Raw genomic sequence first — 22,955 nt, forward strand, 5'->3', positions numbered from 1 at the left:
AAGGTCCAGATGACTCACCACGAGCAAGTAAGTCTTAGCAGGCTCGAACAAGCGGGGGAGCCCACTGAAGCTCAAGAATACCCTCAGGAGAGCTCACAGGCCGGTAGGCACAGTAGTCGCAAGAGGACCTTGAGCAGCTCACTAATAAAGAAGACCAACGGTGCAGAGAAAGCAGTGAGGACAAAGATCTTGACTGCAGGAGTTGCTGGAGGTTGGAGCTTCTTGGAGCTCGAAGATTTCTGGAGGAGAGAGCCAACAAACCTTGGCAACTGCAAGTCGACGCGGTTCACAGGTATTTCTGTTCAAGCGGTTCTGACGAAGGACGTTGACCTCAAACTCCGTATGAAGACAATGCAAGTCTCGAGGGAGTTGCAGAACCACCACCTGTGTTGCTGAGCCTTTCGGAGTCCATGGGTGCAGACCAGTCCGTTGCGGCTCCTGCAGATGCAGGGGAGTGACTTCTTCACTCCAAGGGAGATTACTTTGGGTGTCTTGGATGTCCACAGGTCTGGTGAAGAACCTATATTAAGCACAGGCACAGGCATTGCGGAAGACCAGCAGGCCGAAGAGTCCACGAGCAGCAGGAATCTTTCCCCCACCCCGTTGCAGTCTCGGTTCCCAAAGCAAAGTCCAGAGTGTCCTGACGGTGAAGTGGTATGTGATCTGATTCTTGTCCCACGACGAATCTAGGGGCCCACCTACAGTTAAGCCCTTAAGTACCCTTCGGGAATGCTTGTGCCGATCAGGGGTCCCTCCCAGAGGAGAGGCTGGACATTGGGGAGGATACTCCCATGTTATTTGTCTGGATTGTAGTGGAATATTCCTTTTTTGTTCCTAGATACTGAGTCTACATCCAGCTTGAACTGAATTGGTATCGGGCCTAACATGTCTTCTAACTTCCTGAACCAGGGCTTTCATGCCTATGCATCTGCAGTAAGAGTCGTGGCACCCTTTTTACCTTGCATAGGTCTCTGGAAATTGCAGAAGTTGACAGAATAGCTTACAGAAACGTTCTGCCCATGTCATTGAGAAAGCTGCTCCTTGAAACATCTAGGAAGGAGATTACTGTATAGTAGCAGAATTTTATTGGCCCCAAATGTCACATTGCTGCTTTCTCAATGGGGAAAAAAGCCAGTTTAAGTCTCTCTCTCATTGTTGCTTTAAACCTCCCAACTGGGAGCCCTTGTACAGTTGTGTTAAACATTCGGGCACATTCTTGTCTGAAATCTCTAACACCCTATTGTCTAGTGCGTCCCAAAAGCCTGCAGTGCTAGCAATATACAGTGCTAGACAGGGAGGCTGTAACCATGACTCCCATTTTCTTCCAAGCTTTACCCCTGGTCTTGTACCACACACTCATCTGCTATTAAAAAACCTTGTACTGTCATCTCACATATCAAGTATATGGAATGCTAGCCTGAAGATCTGGTTATAATGCTTTGATGATATTTACAGATCAAGGACCATACAATACTCATTCGTTTCCAGGAGCAAAGAAAAGGGTTCTGCCTTGCACTATTGGTCTATGAAATGGTATGCTACCACCACCGTTGAGTGTCTAGAAGCCCACTTATGGTCTGCAGCCCCATGTAATAATGGCGGTTGGCGCTCCTCCAGCCTAGAGAAGCCCGCTTCTCAGCATGTTTAGTATAAAAAATATGCCAGCCCTTCACATGCTCACATGATTGTCGTGAAGCTAGACACAAATATCACAATTACCATGCGATCTATCAGAGGGTATGTTTGGGGAGGAGAGCACGCTTGCACATCTATACATGGGAAAATCCCATCCCAACAGTCTGAATCTCGAAAGATATTGCTGGATAACAATTGTTAGTTAAGTAACTTTTTTCCTCCCATCCAGTTACGAAGAAGTAGAACCAAAGGCCAAGTAATGAATTAATCATGAAGGTGGTACTTATGTTATGCAGAGTATGTATTTATGTATAATTGATAGCCATTTGTCCCCACTGGATCCTGTGTAATCTCTTACCTTTTTTTTTTGTTCAGAATCATGGGAACTCTACTTTTGCTACTCTCGGATTTGGTGTTTCTGTCGCTTCTTCAGCTGAAGTGAGAAGCCAGCCCAATGGGGTCCCGGAGAGCAAACCTATTGGCTTTTCATTTGGAAGCACCACAATGCAAGAGGCTCAAAAAGAATCTGACTTATCCAAGAATTTGTTCTTTCAGTGCATGTCTCAGACTGTCCCACCTAGTAACTACTTCACAACCATCTCTGAGAGTCTTGCTGAAGAACCTTCCAACCGGGATGTTTTCAGGCAGAGCACTGATGCCTTTGGATCTCCTATTTCTAAACCAAAACCTTTAGTAACATCTGAGACTCTACAGAGGCAGCAAACCACTAGCACTCTGGAGAAAAAAGAATCTATGCCCAAACTCACACCAGCCTTTTCAGGAGCTCTTTTGAGTAAACACCCTCCTGAAAAGCATGAAAATCTGTTCTTGCAGCCACCAAAGCTATTGCGGGAGGAACCATCCAATCCTTTTTTGGCCTTTGGAGAAAAGGCTGACTCCAGTCCCTTCAGTAGTTTTGCCTCAACCGGAGCAACTGCACCTAACCCAATGTTGGGGGGTCCTAGACTGTCTGCTTCCTGGCCAGATCCTCCTAGTGCTGAAGATTCCAGCATCTTGAACAAGAAGAATCTCTTCCTTATGACTGATACGGTTAAGGTGTTTTCTAACAGTCCTGTTGCTGCTGTATCGGAATCAGTTCAGATGTCATCTATCCTGGGAAACGGCCGCTCCCGCTCACCTATGCCCATTGAGATGCCTACCCTTTGCTCTAGTCCAACAGAGGATAAGCCAGATGTGTGCCTAGGACAGCAGGACAATCCTTTACTGAGAACCTTCACTGCGCTTTCGAGCCGGCTGCCACCGAGCATCCACAGCTCTGTAGCAGACATCTCTAGAGATGGCAGAGGGCCTTTTGATGCATCCAACAGGTTCACGCTAGACGATCGCAGCAGAACAGCTAAACAGGATTCTGATTCCAGTACCAACAGTGATCTTAGTGATCTAAGTGATGCGGAGGAGCAGCTCCACACCAAGCTGGGCTTCAGAGGAATCCCGGAGCACCTGATGCGCAGAATGGGACCCCATGTTGAACGAAATGTGGCCTTGTTACTGGGTAAAGTGAAAGGGAAGCAAGGTGTAAAGGGCCGGCCAAGAACCACCCCTCTGAAAGGTAAGCAAATATGACGGACCAAAAGAGAAAATTAATTGAGCTAAGTAATAAGCAAATTGATGAAGAATCTTTAATGAAAAGACTAAACAGTTTAAAAATGTAATGACAAATGTTGTGCCAGGAATTTGTAGATATTTAGGATTTGGCCAAGTGGACCAGTGAGAAGCCTTTGGTAGATTCTTTACATTGATGTCAGTAGAGCAGTTTCTTTTATTGATGTAGGTCTTCCCTCAAGCCCCCTTCATATTTTTTTTATACTGTTGCTCCCTAAAAGGGGGCTTATTTGAAGCAAACCTGCCTATTTCTGCTTTTTAAACTGATTCTTATGACTGAGAAGCACTGATCTGATAAGCACTAACTGGGCAACCTGAAGTTGAAATCCACATCAAAATGACATCGAATTGTGAATTGCTGGAGCTTGCTGCTGTAACTAGGTAAAATATGAGGCGTCCGTTTTAGAAAAATTAATGGTAATTGTTTTCAGAAATATTTGATAAATTTGATTTGTCAAAAAAATGACAAAGCATTGATGCAAAAAGAGCACCTGGATGTACCGGCTAGTCATGATGCCAGCATGTGCCCTATGTTACATTACATTTAGTAGTTGATGGTCATTTCTTTCACTTACTGATGTGTAATGAGCACATGGTTTGTGGATGAAGTTGAAGCTGGGAAACTAACTTTTAAGACAGTGTACTGAAATCTATTCAGGGTCCTTCTATTACACATAACCTTATACTCTAGACTATATGCCTCTTATATCCCTCCCATGTCTGCTACTCTAGTTAATATTTGAGATTAGTATTGTGTTATAGGATCCTTATGTTATGCAGTATTCCTTCATCCAGCATTAGATTCAGAATATTCCGCTTCGTTTTTATTTAGATGCATGTTTGTTTTGCTGGGACTCTATTCTGGATTCACATGCTGTGTATTATTCTGCCATGTAGTGGTTGGATATAAATTGTTGTCTTTCCCTCTTTTCTTTTTGTGTTTATTCTTTAATATTTGTTGTCTTGATCACAATGTGGAGGTATATGTATCCCATTTTTAGGTCTCGCTGAACCAACGCGCATGCGTTGTTCTGCGAGAGTATAGTAGGCAAAACAAACTCTTGAAACCAGCTAGGATTGTCCCCAATGCATGTGAGGTACTTAAGCGCGACGCTTCCCCAGCGCGCGCTTGGCCTCACTTCTCAATGACACCCCATATGGTGTTCCCTCCCACTGGCTCGCACATCAAAGGCTGCTGCTCCCCCGCCAATGCGCCCCCCCCCCCCAGCAATGCCAAGAGCTTGTTTTTTTATTGCCACGCGGCGTCACTTTTACAGCCGCGTGGCGCCAATGCTTGTTTTGTTGTTGTTGCTTCCCATGCCCACCACCCTCTAAGCACAAACGCAGTGTTTCCCTTCATCAGACGCCAATGCTTCCTCCCGGCTGGAGACCAAGCAATGTCTCTGCCTGTAGCGCTAAGTAGACAAATAAACAGAATGAATGTGAGAAGTTAATAACACTAAGTGAACAAGATATATCAGGATTTGAACATAAAATGTATTACCTCCCGAACGGGTTACAATCTAAAAAATAGTTAAAACCAATTTATACAGGCCACCAAAAAGTGGACAATTCTTGTAGCAAAAGATAAAAACAGTCATATATAATCAAGTGAACACAGTCGACGCAGCGTTTCGGTGCTTTAATTAATCTTCACACCTTCTTCAGGACATTCACAACAATTGACTTGATATCTAAGAAATAAAAAAAAAGTACAGATAATTAAACTACTTGTCTACACTTCTGGATGTTTCTAGCTCCTGCTTTCCTACTTATATCAGTTTATTCTCCAGTTGGACATGTGCAATTATTAGAATATACTAGCCTCATGATGATGGATTTACTTGCCCATTATGACCTGTTATTCTGATCTTTAAACTGGTCAAAAAGTCACATAGCCACTCTTTTATATGGTAATGAACAACTCTAGCCCATTAGTACTCAGATATGTACTCAGATATGTATATATCTGAGTACTAATGGGCTAGAGTTGTTCATTACCATATAAAAGAGTGGCTATGTGACTTTTTGACCAGTTTAAAAATCAGAATAACAGGTCATAATGGGCAAGTAAATCCATCATCATGGGGCTAGTATATTCTAATAATTGCACATGTCCAACTGGAGAATAAACTGATATAAGTAGGAAAGCAGGAGCTAGAAACATCCAGAAGTGTAGACAAGTAGTTTAATTATCTGTACTTTTTTTTTATTTCTTAGATATCAAGTCAATTGTTGTGAATGTCCTGAAGAAGGTGTGAAGATTAATTAAAGCACCGAAACGCTGCGTCGACTGTGTTCACTTGATTATATATGACTGTTTTTATCTTTTGCTACAAGAATTGTCCACTTTTTGGTGGCCTGTATAAATTGGTTTTAACTATTTTTTAGATTGTAACCCGTTCGGGAGGTAATAAATTTTATGTTCAAATCCTGATATATCTTGTTCACTTAGTGTTATTAACTTCTCACATTCATTCTGTTTATTTGTCTACTTAGCACTGCCCTGCTTTAGGTACTATTTCGGTAATTACCTTTTTTATAGGTTCCCAAAGTATCCATATTTTATGCTTTAGGATCTCTTACCTAAAACAACTAAGACAGGGTTTCATATCCTTTTCTAGTGTTCAGTTCCCCCACCTTGTCGTATACAACAGGGGTACCTCCTACTTTTGTGACTATGTCTCTGCCTGTGCCATGTGTGCTTGTCCCCATCGCCTCCTCTCCTCCCGCGTTCTCCATGTTCCCTTCATGTCCCAATGGCCCTCTCTGTATTCCTTTCGTATTCATCTCCCCACCCAACCCCATGTTTTCATATTCACCCCACCCTTCCTTGTGCTGACTCAGTGCTCACGGCCCAACCCTCCCCCTTGTGTTTATTCTCCAAACAGAGTGCAGCCTTTCGCACAAAGCTCAAATTCTTACTCCAGTGGTCCCACCATGTTCCACGCAGGTCTCGTGGGCTTTCCTCCAGGCTCTCCCGTCTGCCTCACCCGGTCCGCAGCTGGTCCACTGCAGCGGCATTCCCGGTGCTAGAGCCTGATATTTAGGATAACAAGGAAAGGCATGTGCGGCATTGGCGCTGAATACACTGCTGTATTGTAAAATGTAATTGTGTGTTTGCGTTTTACCAGACGACAAATACCAGATCGTCTGTGCCCTGAAAACATGCGGAGAAAGCTTATCTAGTCTATCGAATGTTCATTGGATGAAATGCAGACCACAATGATAACTTCCAGGGCTATGGCAGGCGTTCTGGTACTCTTTGTAGTAGGAGCTGTTCACATGCAGTTTGTGCCGAGCATTGACGTGGTGTATTGGGTCACTTGCTTTCTCTATTATCATTCTTAGCTTGCAACATGTGGGTTCGATAAATTAGTAGTGTGTGTTGTGAAGTGCACAAGTCAGTGCCTCAGGACAAGTGCAGGATTAGAGGACAGTGCTAGAGATTGTGTATGTTGCATTTGTTCTGCTGTTAGATTTATGCTTCATCTGCCCGCAGCCCGTGACAAATTCACACTTTAACTTAAGTATTCTTCCCTGTATATGGGATGGTGCTAAGTTTAGCCAAGCGTTTTGATTTTTAAAATGCAGTCGTGGGTAGATCTGTCGATTATTCATACATGCAAGTCTTCTGTACAATCATAATGTATGTGATTGGTTCAATTTGCATGTTTCGTCCTGGACAAAAAAGAAAATGGAGGCAGTATTCCTGTGTCACACAGCGTGACTTATAGAAAGAAAATCATAGTAAAATCGTGAGCAGTTCTATTTGGGCACTGTCGGCAGATGATGCTGGTAGTATAGCATATTAGTATATCCAAAATGTGAAAGCTAAAATACCTGCTCCTTCCTGCAACTTCCTTTCCCCATGGCTTTCCTCAGCGTCTTCAGCCATCACATTCTTTCATCCCATACAAAGCAAGTATTTCCACCTACGCTTCTCTGTATGGTTAATGCCACAACCCTCACTGTCTTCAACCCTCCGTAGGCTTTTACTGTGTACCACGCCTACCCGCCTATTTCACCCAGCCTAGTTTACTCCTTCCTGCACGTGTTCTGTACGTGTTCACTTCTTTGCTATCCCCCTGTACCATTCCTGCTTCTTCTCTACTGTCCTCCCTACCCTCATGTGCCTTGCTTCCTGTATGTAGCCTTTCCCCCTCGCTGTCCTTGTTCCATCCACTCTGCTACTCCAACACGAAATGGAAGCAGACTTCAGTCAATTCACTAAGGGTAATCTGGGCAGTGGCTCATATATGGTCGACAATAGGAGGCCCTTCAACCATCCCTAAAATAGGGATGCGGCTGCTCGTGATAAAAGCTGTATGTACTGACTCATGTTTTGTTCACTTTAATTATCGACCAGGGGCTATTAATGCTACTCTAGAGCACATTCAAAACTTTGTCTATTTATATTTGGACTTTAAATTATCTGCAGATATAGGCTTAAAATGGCAACATCATATACCAGTGGTGCTGGTCGAAAACCGATCATGTGGCAACCCTTTTCACAGGCAAAGGTCCTGTGCAAGACAGGTCATTCCGCCTGAGAATGTATAAATTCCAATCCTGCAAGCGGACTTATAAGTTGGGCCCCTGATGGCCAACCTGTCATGGAACAGCTGTTGATGGCAGAATGTGACCAGCTTAGCTGCTTACTCTTGGCAATGAAGTGTTTGATTCTCTTAACTATTGTGCATTTTTGACATCCCTCATAAAAACCAATTCGCAATGCTAATGTCAATGTTCACAGCACAGGCACACCCCTACAGGAGGGGAGCAGTTTTTCTTAAGCTCACTGTGCATTTTTTTTAATAGCCATGCTGCACAGTATTGGTGACTGCGCACTCACACATTGCTGACTCACACTACTTTAGGCCACACAAACTGCACCCTCACACCCGCACCCTCACACACACTGTGCCCTCACACACTGTGCCCTCACACACTGTGTCCTCACACTCTGCGCCCTCACACTCTGCGCCCTCACACTCTGCGCCCTCACACACTGCGCCCTCACACACTGCGCCCTCACACACCCACCCACCCCCACACACACCCACCCACCCCCACACACACACACCCACACCCACACACACCCACCCACACCCACACACACCCACCCACACCCACACACACACACCCACACCCACACACACCCACCCCCACACCCCCCCTCCCCCACACACACCCTCCCCCACACACACCCTCCCCCACACACACCCTCCCCCACACACACCCAACCCCACACACACCCAACCCCACACACCCACTCCCCCACCCCCACACCCCCCCCCACACACACCCCCCCACACACACACCCCCACACACACCCCCCCACACACCCCCACACACACCCCCACACACAACCCCACACACACAACCCCACACACACAACCCCACACACACAACCCCACACACACAACCCCACACACACAACCCCACACACACAACCCCACACACACAACCCCACACACACAACCCCACACACACAACCCCACACACACAACCCCACACACACAACCCCACACACACAACCCCACACACACAACCCCACACACACACCCCCACACACACACCCCCACGCACACCCCCCCCCCCACACACACCCCCCCACACACACCCCCCCCACACACACACACCCACCCCCACACACACCCCCCACACCCCCCCACACCCCCCCCACACCCCCCCACCCCCCACACACACCACCCCCCCACACACACACCACCCCCCCACACACACACCACCCCCCCACACACACCACCCCCCATACACACACCACCCCCCATACACACACCACCCCCCACACACACACCACCCCCCACACACAACCCCCCACACACACAACCCCCCACACACACAACCCCCCACACACACAACCCCCCACACACACAACCCCCCACACACAACCCCCCACACACAACCCCCCCACACACAACCCCCCCACACACCCCCCCACACACGACCCCCCCACACACGACCCCACCCCCACACGACCCCACCCCCACACGACCCCACCCCCACACGACCCCACCCCCACACGACCCCACCCCCACACACGACCCCCCCACCACACACGACCCCCCCACCACACACGACCCCCCCACCACACACGACCCCCCCACCACACACGACCCCCCACCACACACGACCCCCCCACCACACACGACCCCCCCACCACACACGACCCCCCCACCACACACGACCCCCCCACCACACACGACCCCCACCACACACGACCCCCCCACCACACACGACCCCCCCCCCACCACACACGACCCCCCCACCACACACGACCCCCCCAACCACACACGACCCCCCAACCACACACGACCCCCCCAACCACCCTCACTCTATGTATCTATCTAATACCCTCCCTCTATTGCACTCACTCTATCGCATCACCACAGCATCACTCGGGGGCACCACAGCATCACTCGGGGGCACTATTCAACAACTGGTTCAAATATGTTCTCTCAATGTTTCAAGCTTTATTACAAATGTCACAAAAAGATGTTAATATTTCACATCCGTTCTTGGATTTTCGTCACAATAAAATACACTGAACATAATCTTCTCAAAAGTTATTTACAATAGTTTAACACCTTGAATGCTACAGCTAATTCTCCTGGATGCTGACTTTTCTGGATTCCCATTGTTCATGACGAGCTCAGCTCGTCATGAGTGTATGGAGGTGTACATCATGACGAGCTGAGCTCGTCATGAGCGTCCAAGGGGTTAAGCTATTGCCATTATAAATGACTAACTTATTTAAGTATTAATTATTTTAAAAAAACAAAAGCCATTGTTATTTGTAATATCAATACATCTAAGTCACGTAAAGACAACATATGGCATTACAAAGGCTATAGGTGTCACATTTGCGAAAGTTATAACTATTGGCATTGTAAATGATAAAGCTATTAATTTCGCGATTTTCAAAACCAACACATAAATAAAAAATGTCATTTACAATACCAATAGCTCAAACTTTCCTAATGTGAGACCTATTGCATTGCAAATGCTTGTTACATCAGATGCTATCCCTGGATGTTCCTGGCATGGTCGCCATCCTCCGATTATTTATTTATTTTTTCTCCCTCATTGGGTCAGGAAGCAGAGAGGAGGAGCTCCCAACGATGAGAAGATTGCATGACCGGGACCCAGGGCACACTAAGAAAAAGTGCATCAGGCAAAAAGTGGGGGGTTACTGCATCAGAAACCCACTTCCCTACAACAACAGCTGGGTTGTAACCTGCAGATGATGACGCACCATCTCTGGGGTTTGAGAAAGTGGCTCTATGTGTACTGGACCAAAGTAAGGTGCAGTGTGTATAGAGGCCACCAAGCCCAGAGGTATAACCAGAGGACAGTGTAAAGCATTTGTTGTACATTTTATTTTTAGAACCAACAGGTTTTAAAATATACTTCTCAGTGATGAGTAATCTCAGGTTATTGCTTTGCAGAAAGGCAATGACTTTGTAAACACAATAGGTACAGGGGTTGCAATAGGCAACATAGTTCTACACACAATTTGACACTGAGCACTATTACAATTGATTACTTTGTAGATTACTTTTGTAAGTTCAAGACTGGATCCTAGATTTAGTCCTGGGGTCTAAGCTGGAAACAGTTTGGTAAAAACGTTTTGGTTATTGCAATGATTTTTAGGCAATAAAAAGGTATTTTAAAAGTTCACACTTAAAAACTTCAGTGAAAATCTGACAATGTTATCCAATGGGAGAAAATTCAGGTTGCATGTAAAGTAAGTTTGCGTTACTTTCATAATCCAGTACTGGGCTCCTAGGTCCAGCACTGGGGTCTCGACTTACGACAGGTGAGTAATTACGTTTCAGTAGTATGTGCGAATTTTAAAGACTATTTCAAGTTTTCAAAAGTAGACACTTTGAAAAAATTTCATAGAAAAGCAGACAATAGATTTATATAGAGAAACTACAGGTTTTTGGGCAAAAAACCTGCGCAGGCCTCGTAACCCTCGGCCATATGATCTGTTGTGGTAGGCACACATACTTCATGACTGTCCACATGTGCACATTTGTGGCGACATGAAGGACAAACTCTAAAGGGAATATTCTTCATGTCACCCCTTCTCTGAACAAGTCGTTGAATGCTCAATGAGACTTCAATTGAAACCCGGTCCCAATGAGGTTTACCCCAGGTTCCTGTCTTTTTCTCTGTTGCATTCATTTTTCTTCCTTCGTTTGTAGTTCTATCGCACAAGTTACTACTTGTGTAACGATATATCTGTAAGAGACATTAGTTAGTGATAGATTCCTTACCTTAGAATATCCCCAGGCGTCAGACTGGATCCGGAAACTTTTGCGTAGCAATACCCCTGCGCGCCGGTAGGCGTCGTCTGCGGCTCCGCGTCCGTCGTCGGCGTCGTGAGCGCCGGGATGACGTCGTCGGAGTACTGAGACGGCGCCCATGCGCGCTGACGTCAGTTCTGACACACAGCTTTTCCGCGCCAGATACGCAGAGCCATGATAGAACCAACACTGGTGCAATGAAACTAGGGCCCTGAAAGGGGATGACTTTAACCCTAGATATCGGTTCGCAGAACCGGGAGGATGGGTGGGTCGGTAAGGAATCTATCACTAACTAATGTCTCTTACAGATATATCGTTACACAAGTAGTAACTTGTGCATCTGAAAGAGGCATGTTAGTGATAGATTCCTTACCTTAGAATAGATACCCCAGCAATACCAACCCCGGTGGTGGGTCTGCGAACCAATATCACACCAGAAAGTCCTGGAGGACGGAACAGCCAAAGAAGCCATCCCTCCGGACTTGACTGTCCAGGCAGTAGTGTCTTGCAAACGTGTGCAGCGAGGCCCACGTAGCCGCCTGGCAAATGTCCTGTAGGGGGACTCCTCGGCCCAGGGCAGTTGTCGTCGCCGTGGCCCGAGTGGAGTGAGCCCGCAACCCAGCCGGGGGCTCCTTCCTCGCCATGGAGTAACATGCTTGAATACACAAGATGATCCACCTCGAGATGGTCCTCTTGTGTACAGCCTTTCCCTTCTTCGCACCCACGTAACCAACGAAGAGTTGGTCATGCACCCGGAATTGGCGTGTGCGATCTAAGTAGTAGGAGAGCGCACGTTTTGGATCCAGACGGTGGAGCCTCTCTTCCTCTTTCGAGGGATGCGGAGGCGGAAAGAAGGTGGGCAAAGTGATGGACTGCCCGATGTGGAAGGCCGTGACAACCTTGGGCAGAAAGGAAGGTCGTGTACGTAACACCACCTGGTCAGGATGAACAGACAGGAAAGGTGGAGAAGAAGAAAGAGCCTGGAGCTCACTCACTCTCCTGGCAGAGGTGATGGCAACCAGGAAGGCAGTTTTCAACGTGAGAAGACGGAGAGGACAGTTATGGAGTGGCTCAAAGGGAGCACACATCAGATAAGTGAGAACAAGATTCAAGTCCCACTGGGGCATCACGAAGGGAACAGGAGGGAACATGTGTGTGTACCCAGAAGTCGGGTTATGTCTACCCAGCTCCTCCGTGACCTACCTCTCCCACCAATACTGCAGAGCCTTATGGGAGATCTTCACTGGGGAAGACCTCAGGTAGTGAATCGTACACACGAGGACCACACCACACTTATGAACAGACACAACTCCGAGAGGTAAGTTAGGAACTTCTTTATAAACACGAAGAAAGCAATATCACACTTATGTACAATGATCGAGGGATCGTAGAGAGTCTCAAGTCTTTTAGGGATGGGGGTAGCGGGACAGTCTTAGGGTCCTAACCTAGCACGTGGCGTACCCTGCGCACAGCTCTCAATCCTCGAGCCGGGGGGGATACGGAGGATGGCAAACGCACTGGTGATCCTGCTCACTTGAGGATAGTCTCGTTGAGATGGTGACTTCCTGGTTGCCATCACCTCTGCCAGGAGAGTGAGTGAGCTCCAGGCTCTTTCTTCTTCTCCACCTTTCCTGTCTGTTCATCCTGACAAGGTGGTGTTACGTACACAACCTTCCTTTCTGCCCAAGGTTCTCACGGCCTTCCACATCGGGCAGTCCATCACCTTGCCCACCTTCTTTCCGCCTCCGCATCCCTCGAAAGAGGAGGAGAGGCTCCACCGTCTGGATCCAAAACGTACGCTCTCCTACTACCTAGATCGCACACGCCAATTCCGGGTGGATGACCAACTCTTTGTTGGTTACGTGGGCGCGAAGAAGGGAAAGGCTGTACACAAGAGGACCATTTCGAGGTGGATCATCTTGTGTATTCAAGCATGTTACTCCATGGCGAGGAAGGAGCCCCCGGCTGGGTTGCGGGCTCACTCCACTCGGGCCACGGCGACGACAACTGCCCTGGGCCGAGGAGTCCCCCTACAGGACATTTGCCAGGCGGCTACGTGGGCCTCGCTGCACACGTTTGCAAGACACTACTGCCTGGACAGTCCAGTCCGGAGGGATGGCTTCTTTGGCCGTTCCGTCCTCCAGGACTTTCTGGTGTGATTTTGGTTCGCAGACCCACCACCGGGGTTGGTATTGCTGGGGTATCTATTCTAAGGTAAGGAATATATCACTAACGTGTCTCTTTCAGATGCACAAGTTACTACTTGTGTAACGATATATCTGTAAGAGACATTAGTTAGTGATAGATTCCTTACCGACCCACCCATCCTCCCCGTTCTGCGAACCGATATCTAGGGTTAAAGTCATCCCCTTTCAGGGCCCTAGTTTCATGGCACCAGTGTTGGTTCTATCATGGCTCTGCGTATCTGGCGCGGAAAAGCTGTGTGTCAGAACTGACGTCAGCGTGCATGGGCGCCGTCTAAGTACTCCGACGTCATCCCGGCGCTCACGACGCCGACGGACGCGGAGCCGCAGACGACGCCTACCGGCGCGCAGGGGTATTGCTACGCAAAAGTTTCCGGATCCAGTCTGACGCCTGGGGATATTCTAAGGTAAGGAATCTATCACTAACTAATGTCTCTTACAGATATATCGTTACACAAGTAGTAACTTGTGCGATAGAACAACAAACGAAGGAAGAAAAATGAATGCAACAGAGAAAAAGACAGGAACCTGGGGTAAACCTCATTGGGACCGGGTTTCAATCGAAGGATCATTGAGCATTCAACGACTTGTTCAGAGAAGGGGTGACATGAAGAATATTCCCTTTAGAGTTTGTCCTTCATGTCGCCACAAATTTGCACATATGGACAGTCATGAAGTATGTGTGCCTACCACAACAGATCATATGGCCGAGGGTTACGAGGCCTGCGCAGGTTTTTTGCCCAAAAACCTGTAGTTTCTCTATATAAATCTATTGTCTGCTTTTCTATGAAATTTCTTCAAAGTGTCTACTTTTGAAAACTTGAAATAGTCTTTAAAATTCGCACATACTACTGAAACGTAATTACTCACCTGTCGTAAGTCGAGACCCCAGTGCTGGACCTAGGAGCCCAGTACTGGATTATGAAAGTAACGCAAACTTACTTTACATGCAACCTGAATTTTCTCCCATTGGATAACATTGTCAGATTTTCACTGAAGTTTTTAAGTGTGAACTTTTAAAATACCTTTTTATTGCCTAAAAATCATTGCAATAACCAAAACGTTTTTACCAAACTGTTTCCAGCTTAGACCCCAGGACTAAATCTAGGATCCAGTCTTGAACTTACAAAAGTAATCTACAAAGTAATCAATTGTAATAGTGCTCAGTGTCAAATTGTGTGTAGAACTATGTTGCCTATTGCAACCCCTGTACCTATTGTGTTTACAAAGTCATTGCCTTTCTGCAAAGCAATAACCTGAGATTACTCATCACTGAGAAGTATATTTTAAAACCTGTTGGTTCTAAAAATAAAATGTACAACAAATGCTTTACACTGTCCTCTGGTACTGCCTTACTGCTTGACCAAGCTACCAGTTTAGAGAATAAGGTCAGCCCTGACTTTAACCTTGGTTATACCTCTGGGCTTGGTGGCCTCTATACACACTGCACCTTACTTTGGTCCAGTACATATAGAGCCACTTTCTCAAACCCCAGAGATGGTGCATCATTATCTGCAGGTTACAACCCAGCTGTTGTTGTAGGGAAGTGGGTTTCTGATGCAGTAACCCCCCACTTTTTACCTGATGCACTTTTTCTTGGTGTGCCCTGGGTCCCTGTCATTCAGGTACCCTGGGCCTGTGTTCCTTCCCTAAAAACTATACTAAAGCCTAAACCTAATTGGCATCTCTGGCCACAGGTCAGCCCCTGGTAAATGGTATCCTAGGTACCCAGGGCACTGTGACCAGAGAAGACCCCTAAGGGCTGCAGAGCTTATTATGCCACCCTTAGGGGCCCTGTACCCGGACACCCATACACTGCCTTGGCAGGCTGAGTGTCTTGGTACAGAACTAAACCGAGTCGACATGGCACACATCCCCGTGACATGCCCACAATCACACTGCCCTGGCATACATCAGTCACCCCTCTAGCTGGGTGCCCTATGCCAGTGGTGCGGGCACAGGTGCAAGAGCCCTGTGCCCCTACAGTACCCAGGGCTATACCTGGGCACTGTAAGTGCTGTGATGCCATTAAGAGTATATGGTGCTGGGAGGTTGTCATTGCGAACTCCACAGCACCATAATGGCTACAATGAAGACTGAGAATTTTGGTATCAAACTTCTCAGCACATTAAACCCACACTGATGCCATTGTGGGATTTAATGTAAAAAACTACAGAGGTCATCTTAGAGATGCCCCCTGAAACCTAACCAACTACCAGTGTCCTGCCTGAGAGGTTGCCTAGGCTGCCACACAGTCGACATGTTGCTGGACCCATGGGTAGAGAGCCATCCGCTCTCCTGGGCCTACAACAATGCACATCCTGGGACGAGGTACTAGGTCTCCTCCCCCAGAATGGGCAGGGGGAGCTTCAAAGGCATTCCGCCTTTGTGAGCTTCTCCAGGCCTCTTGCTGTAATCAGCAACTGCCCCCCATTGGTACTGACCCCCACTCTGACGGGAAAACAGGTGTGAAAACAAGGTAAGGTAAGGGGGTGTGCCAGCCTCTGCCAACCCCACTCCTCAGGTGGAGGAGGCGAGGTAAAGCACCGGGCTCCCTCCATCTTGAGGATGGGGACCCCTTCCCAATCAGAGATAGGCTCCTGCCACCCTCCCACAGGAGAGGAGCAGGATAGGGGGTTTACTCACCCCAGGACAGGGACCCATTGGTCCTTGCCCTTACCCTACCTGTAACGCCCCTAAATTCAGTATTTAGAGGCACCCTGAACTTTCCTTCAGCAGATCCAGATTCCGAAATAAAGAACAAGAAACAAGAAGACACGCCGTTCAGCTGCCAAGAAGAGGAAGACACCAACTGATTTGGTCCCAGCCCTATAGGCCAGTCGACCCTCGAACCTGCTCCTGCTAAACTCTGGCGTCTCCAGTGGTCAGCAGCCTCAAAAACCCGGAAGGATCTGGCTGCCTTGTGACTCTAACTACCTGTGTCTCCCACGAGCAGTGGAACTGCTCGAAGCAAGTAACAAGCCCTGGCATCAGCCCGGAACCGCGAACCCTGCACAGTCCAAGCCTGTGCTGGAGTGAACCAACGCCACAAGGACGTCCTCCCCCCGGCGACTGTGAACTGAAGTCCAGTGCCCAAGGACCCTCTTCGATGACCCTGATGACGCCTGCAGCCTTAGAACCAGGGACCCCCCCCCCCCCCTTCCGCGACCAGCTGAGGGTAATATGTCCTGACGCCAAAAGACACCCCGGCGCCCCACGGCCTCCTGTGTCCAACTCCTGGGTGCCTACCCCTCCTCCAGCTTCCCAACTTACCTCTCTAAGTGGTTGTCGCACCTGAAGAATCTTCGTCCCCGAGCCTGCAGCCTTTGTTCAATTTCCAGCTTTCCCATTGAATGACATTGAGCGCCCGACTTCTCAAAAGCACCCTGCACCCAACCGCCCGAGTCCCCCTGGGAGTGCAACCGCTCTCCTATCTCACTTCCCCTCTTGACCTAAGTAAGTGAACAGGAGCCCAGCTCCCACAGCTGCTTGGCCTGCTAGCCAGCAGCCACCAACCAAGGGCCCCCTTCCTTCCATAGGAAAACATTGTGCCTAACTCACGCTGCACCCGGCTGCCCCTGTGCCGCTGAGGGAGTAAGAACTGTACTTACCTGACCCTGGGAGACACCTGAGTCTATGCCCAGAACCTTATCTCTGCTAGTGGAGTACTTACCCAAAAGCCGATAACTCACTTTTCTTCCACAGTGTAACATTGACTGGTTTCACTTGGAAATTCTTCTAAGTTTGGAGTTTTGAAACTTTGAAAAATTTGTCTAAATCTGCCGAAATACGAAAACTAAAATACTCGACTGGTATCAGGAGAGATCCCAATGCTGGATCTTGGTGCCCAGCACTGACCCTGAAAAGTAATTACAACCCTACTTACCGCTAATTCAATTTTCTCCCATAGGAAACTAATGACTTGTTTTCTGTGAAATTTCTTTTGTCGATTTTTGCAAACTACAAATTCTTTAAAAATCGTACCAACTATAAAACCGTAATTACTAACCTGTTTTAGATAATGTCCCAGTGCTGAACCTAGGAGCCCAGCACTGGATTACAAAAGGAACAAGAACATACTTTACACAACTTGAATTTCCTTCCATGGGATAACATTGCCTGATTGTTGCTGAAAAAGTTTCTAAGTGTCGATTTTGTGAACTTACAAATACTTTTTAAATATCGCCTCTAACAAAAACACAATCTTTCAACTGTTTACAGGTGGTGCACCAGTGCTGGATCTAGGGTCCATCCCGGAGTTAGAAAGAGTAATCATAACCCCACTAACCTGCTAAGTGAATTATTTCCATAGGAAATCATGGACTGTTTATCTGTGAAATTTCTTCTAAGTGTCAACTTTTAAAATGCCAAAATATTGCTTAAAAATCACTACTGTGACTTAATCGGTTTTGCTCAACTGGTTACAGTACATGTCCAAGGACTGAATCTAGGATCCAGTCCTGCAGTTATAAAAGTAATCCTAGAAGTAATCTATTGCCTCCTTCTAGAAAGTCCCATTAAGCTCAATGTGTTAATGCGTTTTTGTTGCACATGGCAACAACTGTAACTATCCTATTCCAAAGTCTATTGTCTATTGATAGTATTTATCTAAAAGTAACTCAATATGAGAAAGTATTTTTTGATACCTATTGTTGGTTCTAAAATAAAACAAGTGTATATTTTTTTATACCAACCATTGGCCTAGAGTTCAGTACTTGATTGTGTGACACCATTTGCTGACTGATTGTGTACAATAAATGCTTTACACTGTCCTCTGCTACTGCTTTACTGCTCGACCAAGCTACCACTTTAGAGAGAAAGGTTATATCTAACTTTAGCCTCTGCCAAACCTCTGGGGTCTGTGGACTCTGTGCACACTGTACCTATTTGGAAACAGTATACAGAGAGCCACTTTCTCACAGTTGTACAAATTGTTTTTTTTTGATAAATGTACCCAAGTCTCACTTGGTGCCCTCACAGAGCAACCTGTTCATAGGGGCGGTACTGGATACTACTGTCGAGCTTTCCCTCCTCCACAAAGGATTCTCAACATTCAGGATATGATTCCCTTGTTTTACAATGGAGAGGTTGTTCCTGTTCTGATGGTTCTTCGCCTTCTCTGTCTATTCCAGGGGTCTCCAACCTTTTCTATAGTGAGAGCTACTTCTGATCCGTGAAAATCATCGTGAGCTCCTAAAGGCCGAGTAATGTGCAGATTATTTCCAAAGTCCCCCACACACCCAGCTTCACCAACTAGGGATAAAGAGATACTCATTTAGCGCCTGCAATGCACAATATGAAACCAGAGAGATTGTATTAGTTCCGGGTGTCCTCTTCAACACATTTTGTGCGCCTGACCTCTGCAGTAACCAGCGAAGAAGACTACTATCGTAAGAAACCATACACACCTGCAGTGCTGTTCTGCGAGCACACTAAAAATCATAAACTTCACATCTGCCTCTCACACCTCCTCATCCACCAAACTACTATATTTCATAACTCTAACTGCACCTCGGTGGTCATCAAGCACAACATGGAAACACCTACCACATAGAATCACAAAATAAAAATAACACCTTTCTAACCACACAGCCTATCTACATGGATTATGTAGGTAAGTACTTCAGTGCCCTACATAAGGGTAGTAAGCACATGACGATATAAATGCTGCAATACAATTATTTTATTACATAATGCCTTCATTTTCTAAATTCTCACATGCCGGGACCTTGAAATGCCTGAGTCCAGGGTGTGCGCTGTACAAAAATGCCCCCTGCCAGAGTATGCATTTGCTCCATGTAATAACTTATGCCACAAGTATGGTGTGCATGAAATGCCACTTAGTTGTTATTATTATTAATATAGCATTGTCATCATGGACGGTGGGAGTCCTCCATTTCATGTTCAAAATATATTACTTCGAATAATGCCTCTCAAAGTAGTGATATGATCTGATGTTCACGTGAAATTTCCTACATGTAGGAGAAGTAAACTGAGTGATTTTTAAAAAGACTCCATAATATTTTTGTACGACTTTTGGGGCACTATTTGCCTTATTTGCAAGTCTTTGCTTGTGGAAAGTATCAATCAATCAATCAAAGACATTTATAGAGCGTGCTACCTACCCGTAGGGTCTCGAGGCGCTTTATGGGGGGGGGGGGGTGCCGCTACTGCTCGAACAGCCAGGTCTTGAGCTTCTTCCTGAAGGAGAGGTGGTCCTGGGTCAGGCGCAGGTCGGCCGGGAGGGAGTTCCAGGTCTTGGCGGCCAGGTAGGAGAAGGACCTTCCTCCTGTGGTGGCTCTGCGGATGCGTGGGACGGCGGCGAGGGCGTGGCTGGCGGATCGGAGGTGGCGTTTGGGAGCGTAGAAGTTGAGTCGTTGTTGAGGTAGCTCGGGCCTTGGTCGTGGAGAGCTTTGTGTGCGTGGGTGAGGAGGCGGAAGGTGATTCTCTTGTTGACCGGGAGCCAGTGCAGGTCTCTTAGGTGTCCGGAGATGTGGCTGTGTCGTGGGATGTCGAGGATGAGTCTGGCTGAGGCGTTCTGGATGCGCTGGAGCCTCTTCTGGATCTTGGCGGTGGTTCAGGCGTAGAGTGCATTGCCGTAGTCCAGTCGGCTGGTGACGAGGGCCTGGGTGACGGTCTTCCTGGTCTCTGTGGGGATCCACCAGAAGATCTTCCGCAGCATGCGCAGGATGTTGAAGCATGACGAGGAGACGGCGTTGACTTGCCTGGTCATGGAGAGGGAGGAGTCCAAGATGAAACCCAGGTTGCGTGCGTGGTCCGTCGGTTTGGGTGTGGTGCCCAGGGCGGGGGGCCACCAGGAGTCATCCCAGGCGGAGGGCGAGGAGCCCAGGATGAGGACCTCCGTCTTATCTGTGTTCAGCTTCAGGCGGCTCGTCGTCATCCACTCGGCTACCTCTCTTATCCCTTCGTGTAGGTTGGCTCTGGCGGCGGCGGGGTCGTTGGTCAGGGAGAGGATCAGCTGGGTGTCGTCGGCGTAGGAGATTATGTTGAGGTTGTGTTGGCGTGCGATGGCCGCGAGGGGGCTCATGTAGACGTTGAAGAGAGTCGGGCTCAGTGAGGATCCTTGAGGGAGGCCGCAGATGACTTTGGTGGCCTCTGACTTGTACGGTGGTAGGCGGACTCTTTGTGTTCTTCCGTCGAGAAAGGAGACTATCCATTCCAGCGCCTTCTCCTGGATTCCGACGTTGCTGAGGCGCTGAACTAGGGTGCGGTGGCAGACCGTGTCGAAAGCCGCGGAGAGGTCTAGGAGGATGAGGGCCGCTGTTTACCCCGTTGTCCAAAGTATGGGCCACAGATCCTTCACTTGGCCCATGCGCAGCTCTCCATGTTATTTATTGGCCCAATTTACAACAGAAAAATATGGCCTCTGCAGGGGTGAGCTCACTTTAAATTGATCCCATTAAAAAAAGTGTAAGTGTCAAGCCTTTTATGTTCATTGTGTCAAAAAATGAACACTTCATTTAATTTTTTTCCCTTTGTCATTAACTTAAGGCACCATTTTACATGGATTTCTTTTTAAATAAAGTACCTCTTGGACTTGGAAGTTATTCATGAGCACAAACTGGAGTCAGGAACCTAATTTTACATTTCTCCCATAATTTCATTACAATGTAGAGAATAGACACGTAAAATGATGGTCCTGGTTCTGGTTTGTTGCCAGTAATAAGGTGCAAGGTACATTATATCCTTAAAAATAAGATGCCTGTCAAATGGTGCTTAATTGTAATGACGAAATTAAAACAGTGTTTCAAATGGACTTGAAAAAAACACTATCAATTGTAAGCTTTCTACTGCATTATACACCTACAACTGCATTACAATACAACTCGCATTTTAAACCAGACAAAGCATATTATCCAAAGGTTACTCCACACATGAGCAGTCATGGCTATCAAAAGAGAAACTTCCCAATTACTCGACATAATGATGTAATCTTAGCCACGTTTGGAAGGATGTTGAGCACAGACTGCTCCATCTATGACAGATTGTATGCAGTAGCAAATGCAATTGCAGGTATTGAAAGACAACCAATATTTAGTGATTTGAAACTAAATTTGTTATTGATTAAATTCAATGCGCATCTATTCTACCCAGAAAAATTGTATCATATAATCTCACCTCAAGTGTTGTTTTTAGGCATACAAAATTCCTGAGCATTGGAAACGGCTCATGTTTCAGATGCCAGAAAAAAGCAATGCACACACGCATTTGGAAAAAAAAAGTTTTTATTGTCCAGAAACGTGATGCAGGTCCCATTGTTTCAATGTGGGAAGTGCTGCAGCTCCTGTGCTGCTGTATGTAGAGGCAATTGTGCCTGCAAGGCTCCCGTTCCTGCCTCCAAGTCAAAGCATGATGCAGGCAGCATAAGGCAGGCCTCGTGGTTCTCGTGGGCAGGCTGACACTGCTCAAGCTGGGCGTACGTCTGCCACTTTACCCTCCCCCAGATAGGCTTCATTAGCCAGCAGGAGCAGCAGGATTCTTTGGCGGCCGACACATATAAGAGGGCTGAAAAAGACCAAAATACAAACAAAGCATTGCACACGCATTTAGAGTAAAAAGGTATCTTGTTCACAAACCTGATGCAGGTCCAGTTGTCCCTAATGTGGGAAGTGCTGCAGCTCCTGAGCTGCTGTATGCATAGACAATTGTGCCTGCAAGGCTCCCATTTCTGCCTCTAAGTCAGGCATGGTCACAGCATGGTGCAGGCAGCTTAAGGCGGGCCTCGTGGTTCTCGTGAGCAGGCTGACACTGCTCACGCTGGGCCTGCGTCAGGCACTTAACCCCGCCACAGATGGGCTCCATTAGCCAGCAGGAGCAGCAGTTTTCTTTGACAGAGGACAAAATTAAAAGGGCTGAAAAAAGCCTAAAAATAAACATAATGAGCACAATAGGATACTAAATTGAAAAGTCAGTTCGCGAGCTACTGACAGGGTGTCAGTGAGCTACCAGTAGCTCGCGATCGACTGGTTGGAGACCCCTGGTCCATTCGCTTCCTGCATCCTGCTGGTCAACCATGCACGCTGGCACATGAGGGCGCTCCAGTGGTGTCTTCTCAGGCAGTGGTATCAGCACAACGGAGATCTCAGGGAGTCTGTAAAGATCTCCAGATCTCCAGAGAAACAGCAGCGGATCTATC

The 22,955-nt window shown here is 47.2% G+C and overlaps 1 protein-coding gene across 1 annotated transcript in view; it reads left to right on the plus strand.

The window, feature by feature from the left end:
* The window catches only part of KDM3B (lysine demethylase 3B), a 1,298,224-nt gene that overhangs the window by 386,408 nt on the left and 888,861 nt on the right, over positions 1–22,955 (plus strand). Inside the window, exon 8 of the mRNA XM_086931831.1 lies at positions 2,011–3,205. Coding sequence (XP_086787957.1) covers positions 2,011–3,205 — 1,195 coding nt within the window. The remainder of the gene's footprint in view (positions 1–2,010; positions 3,206–22,955) is intronic.

Source organism: Lissotriton vulgaris, chromosome 7, assembly GCF_964263255.1.
Source record: "Lissotriton vulgaris chromosome 7, aLisVul1.2, whole genome shotgun sequence".
Taxonomy (NCBI): Eukaryota; Metazoa; Chordata; class Amphibia; order Caudata; family Salamandridae; genus Lissotriton; species Lissotriton vulgaris.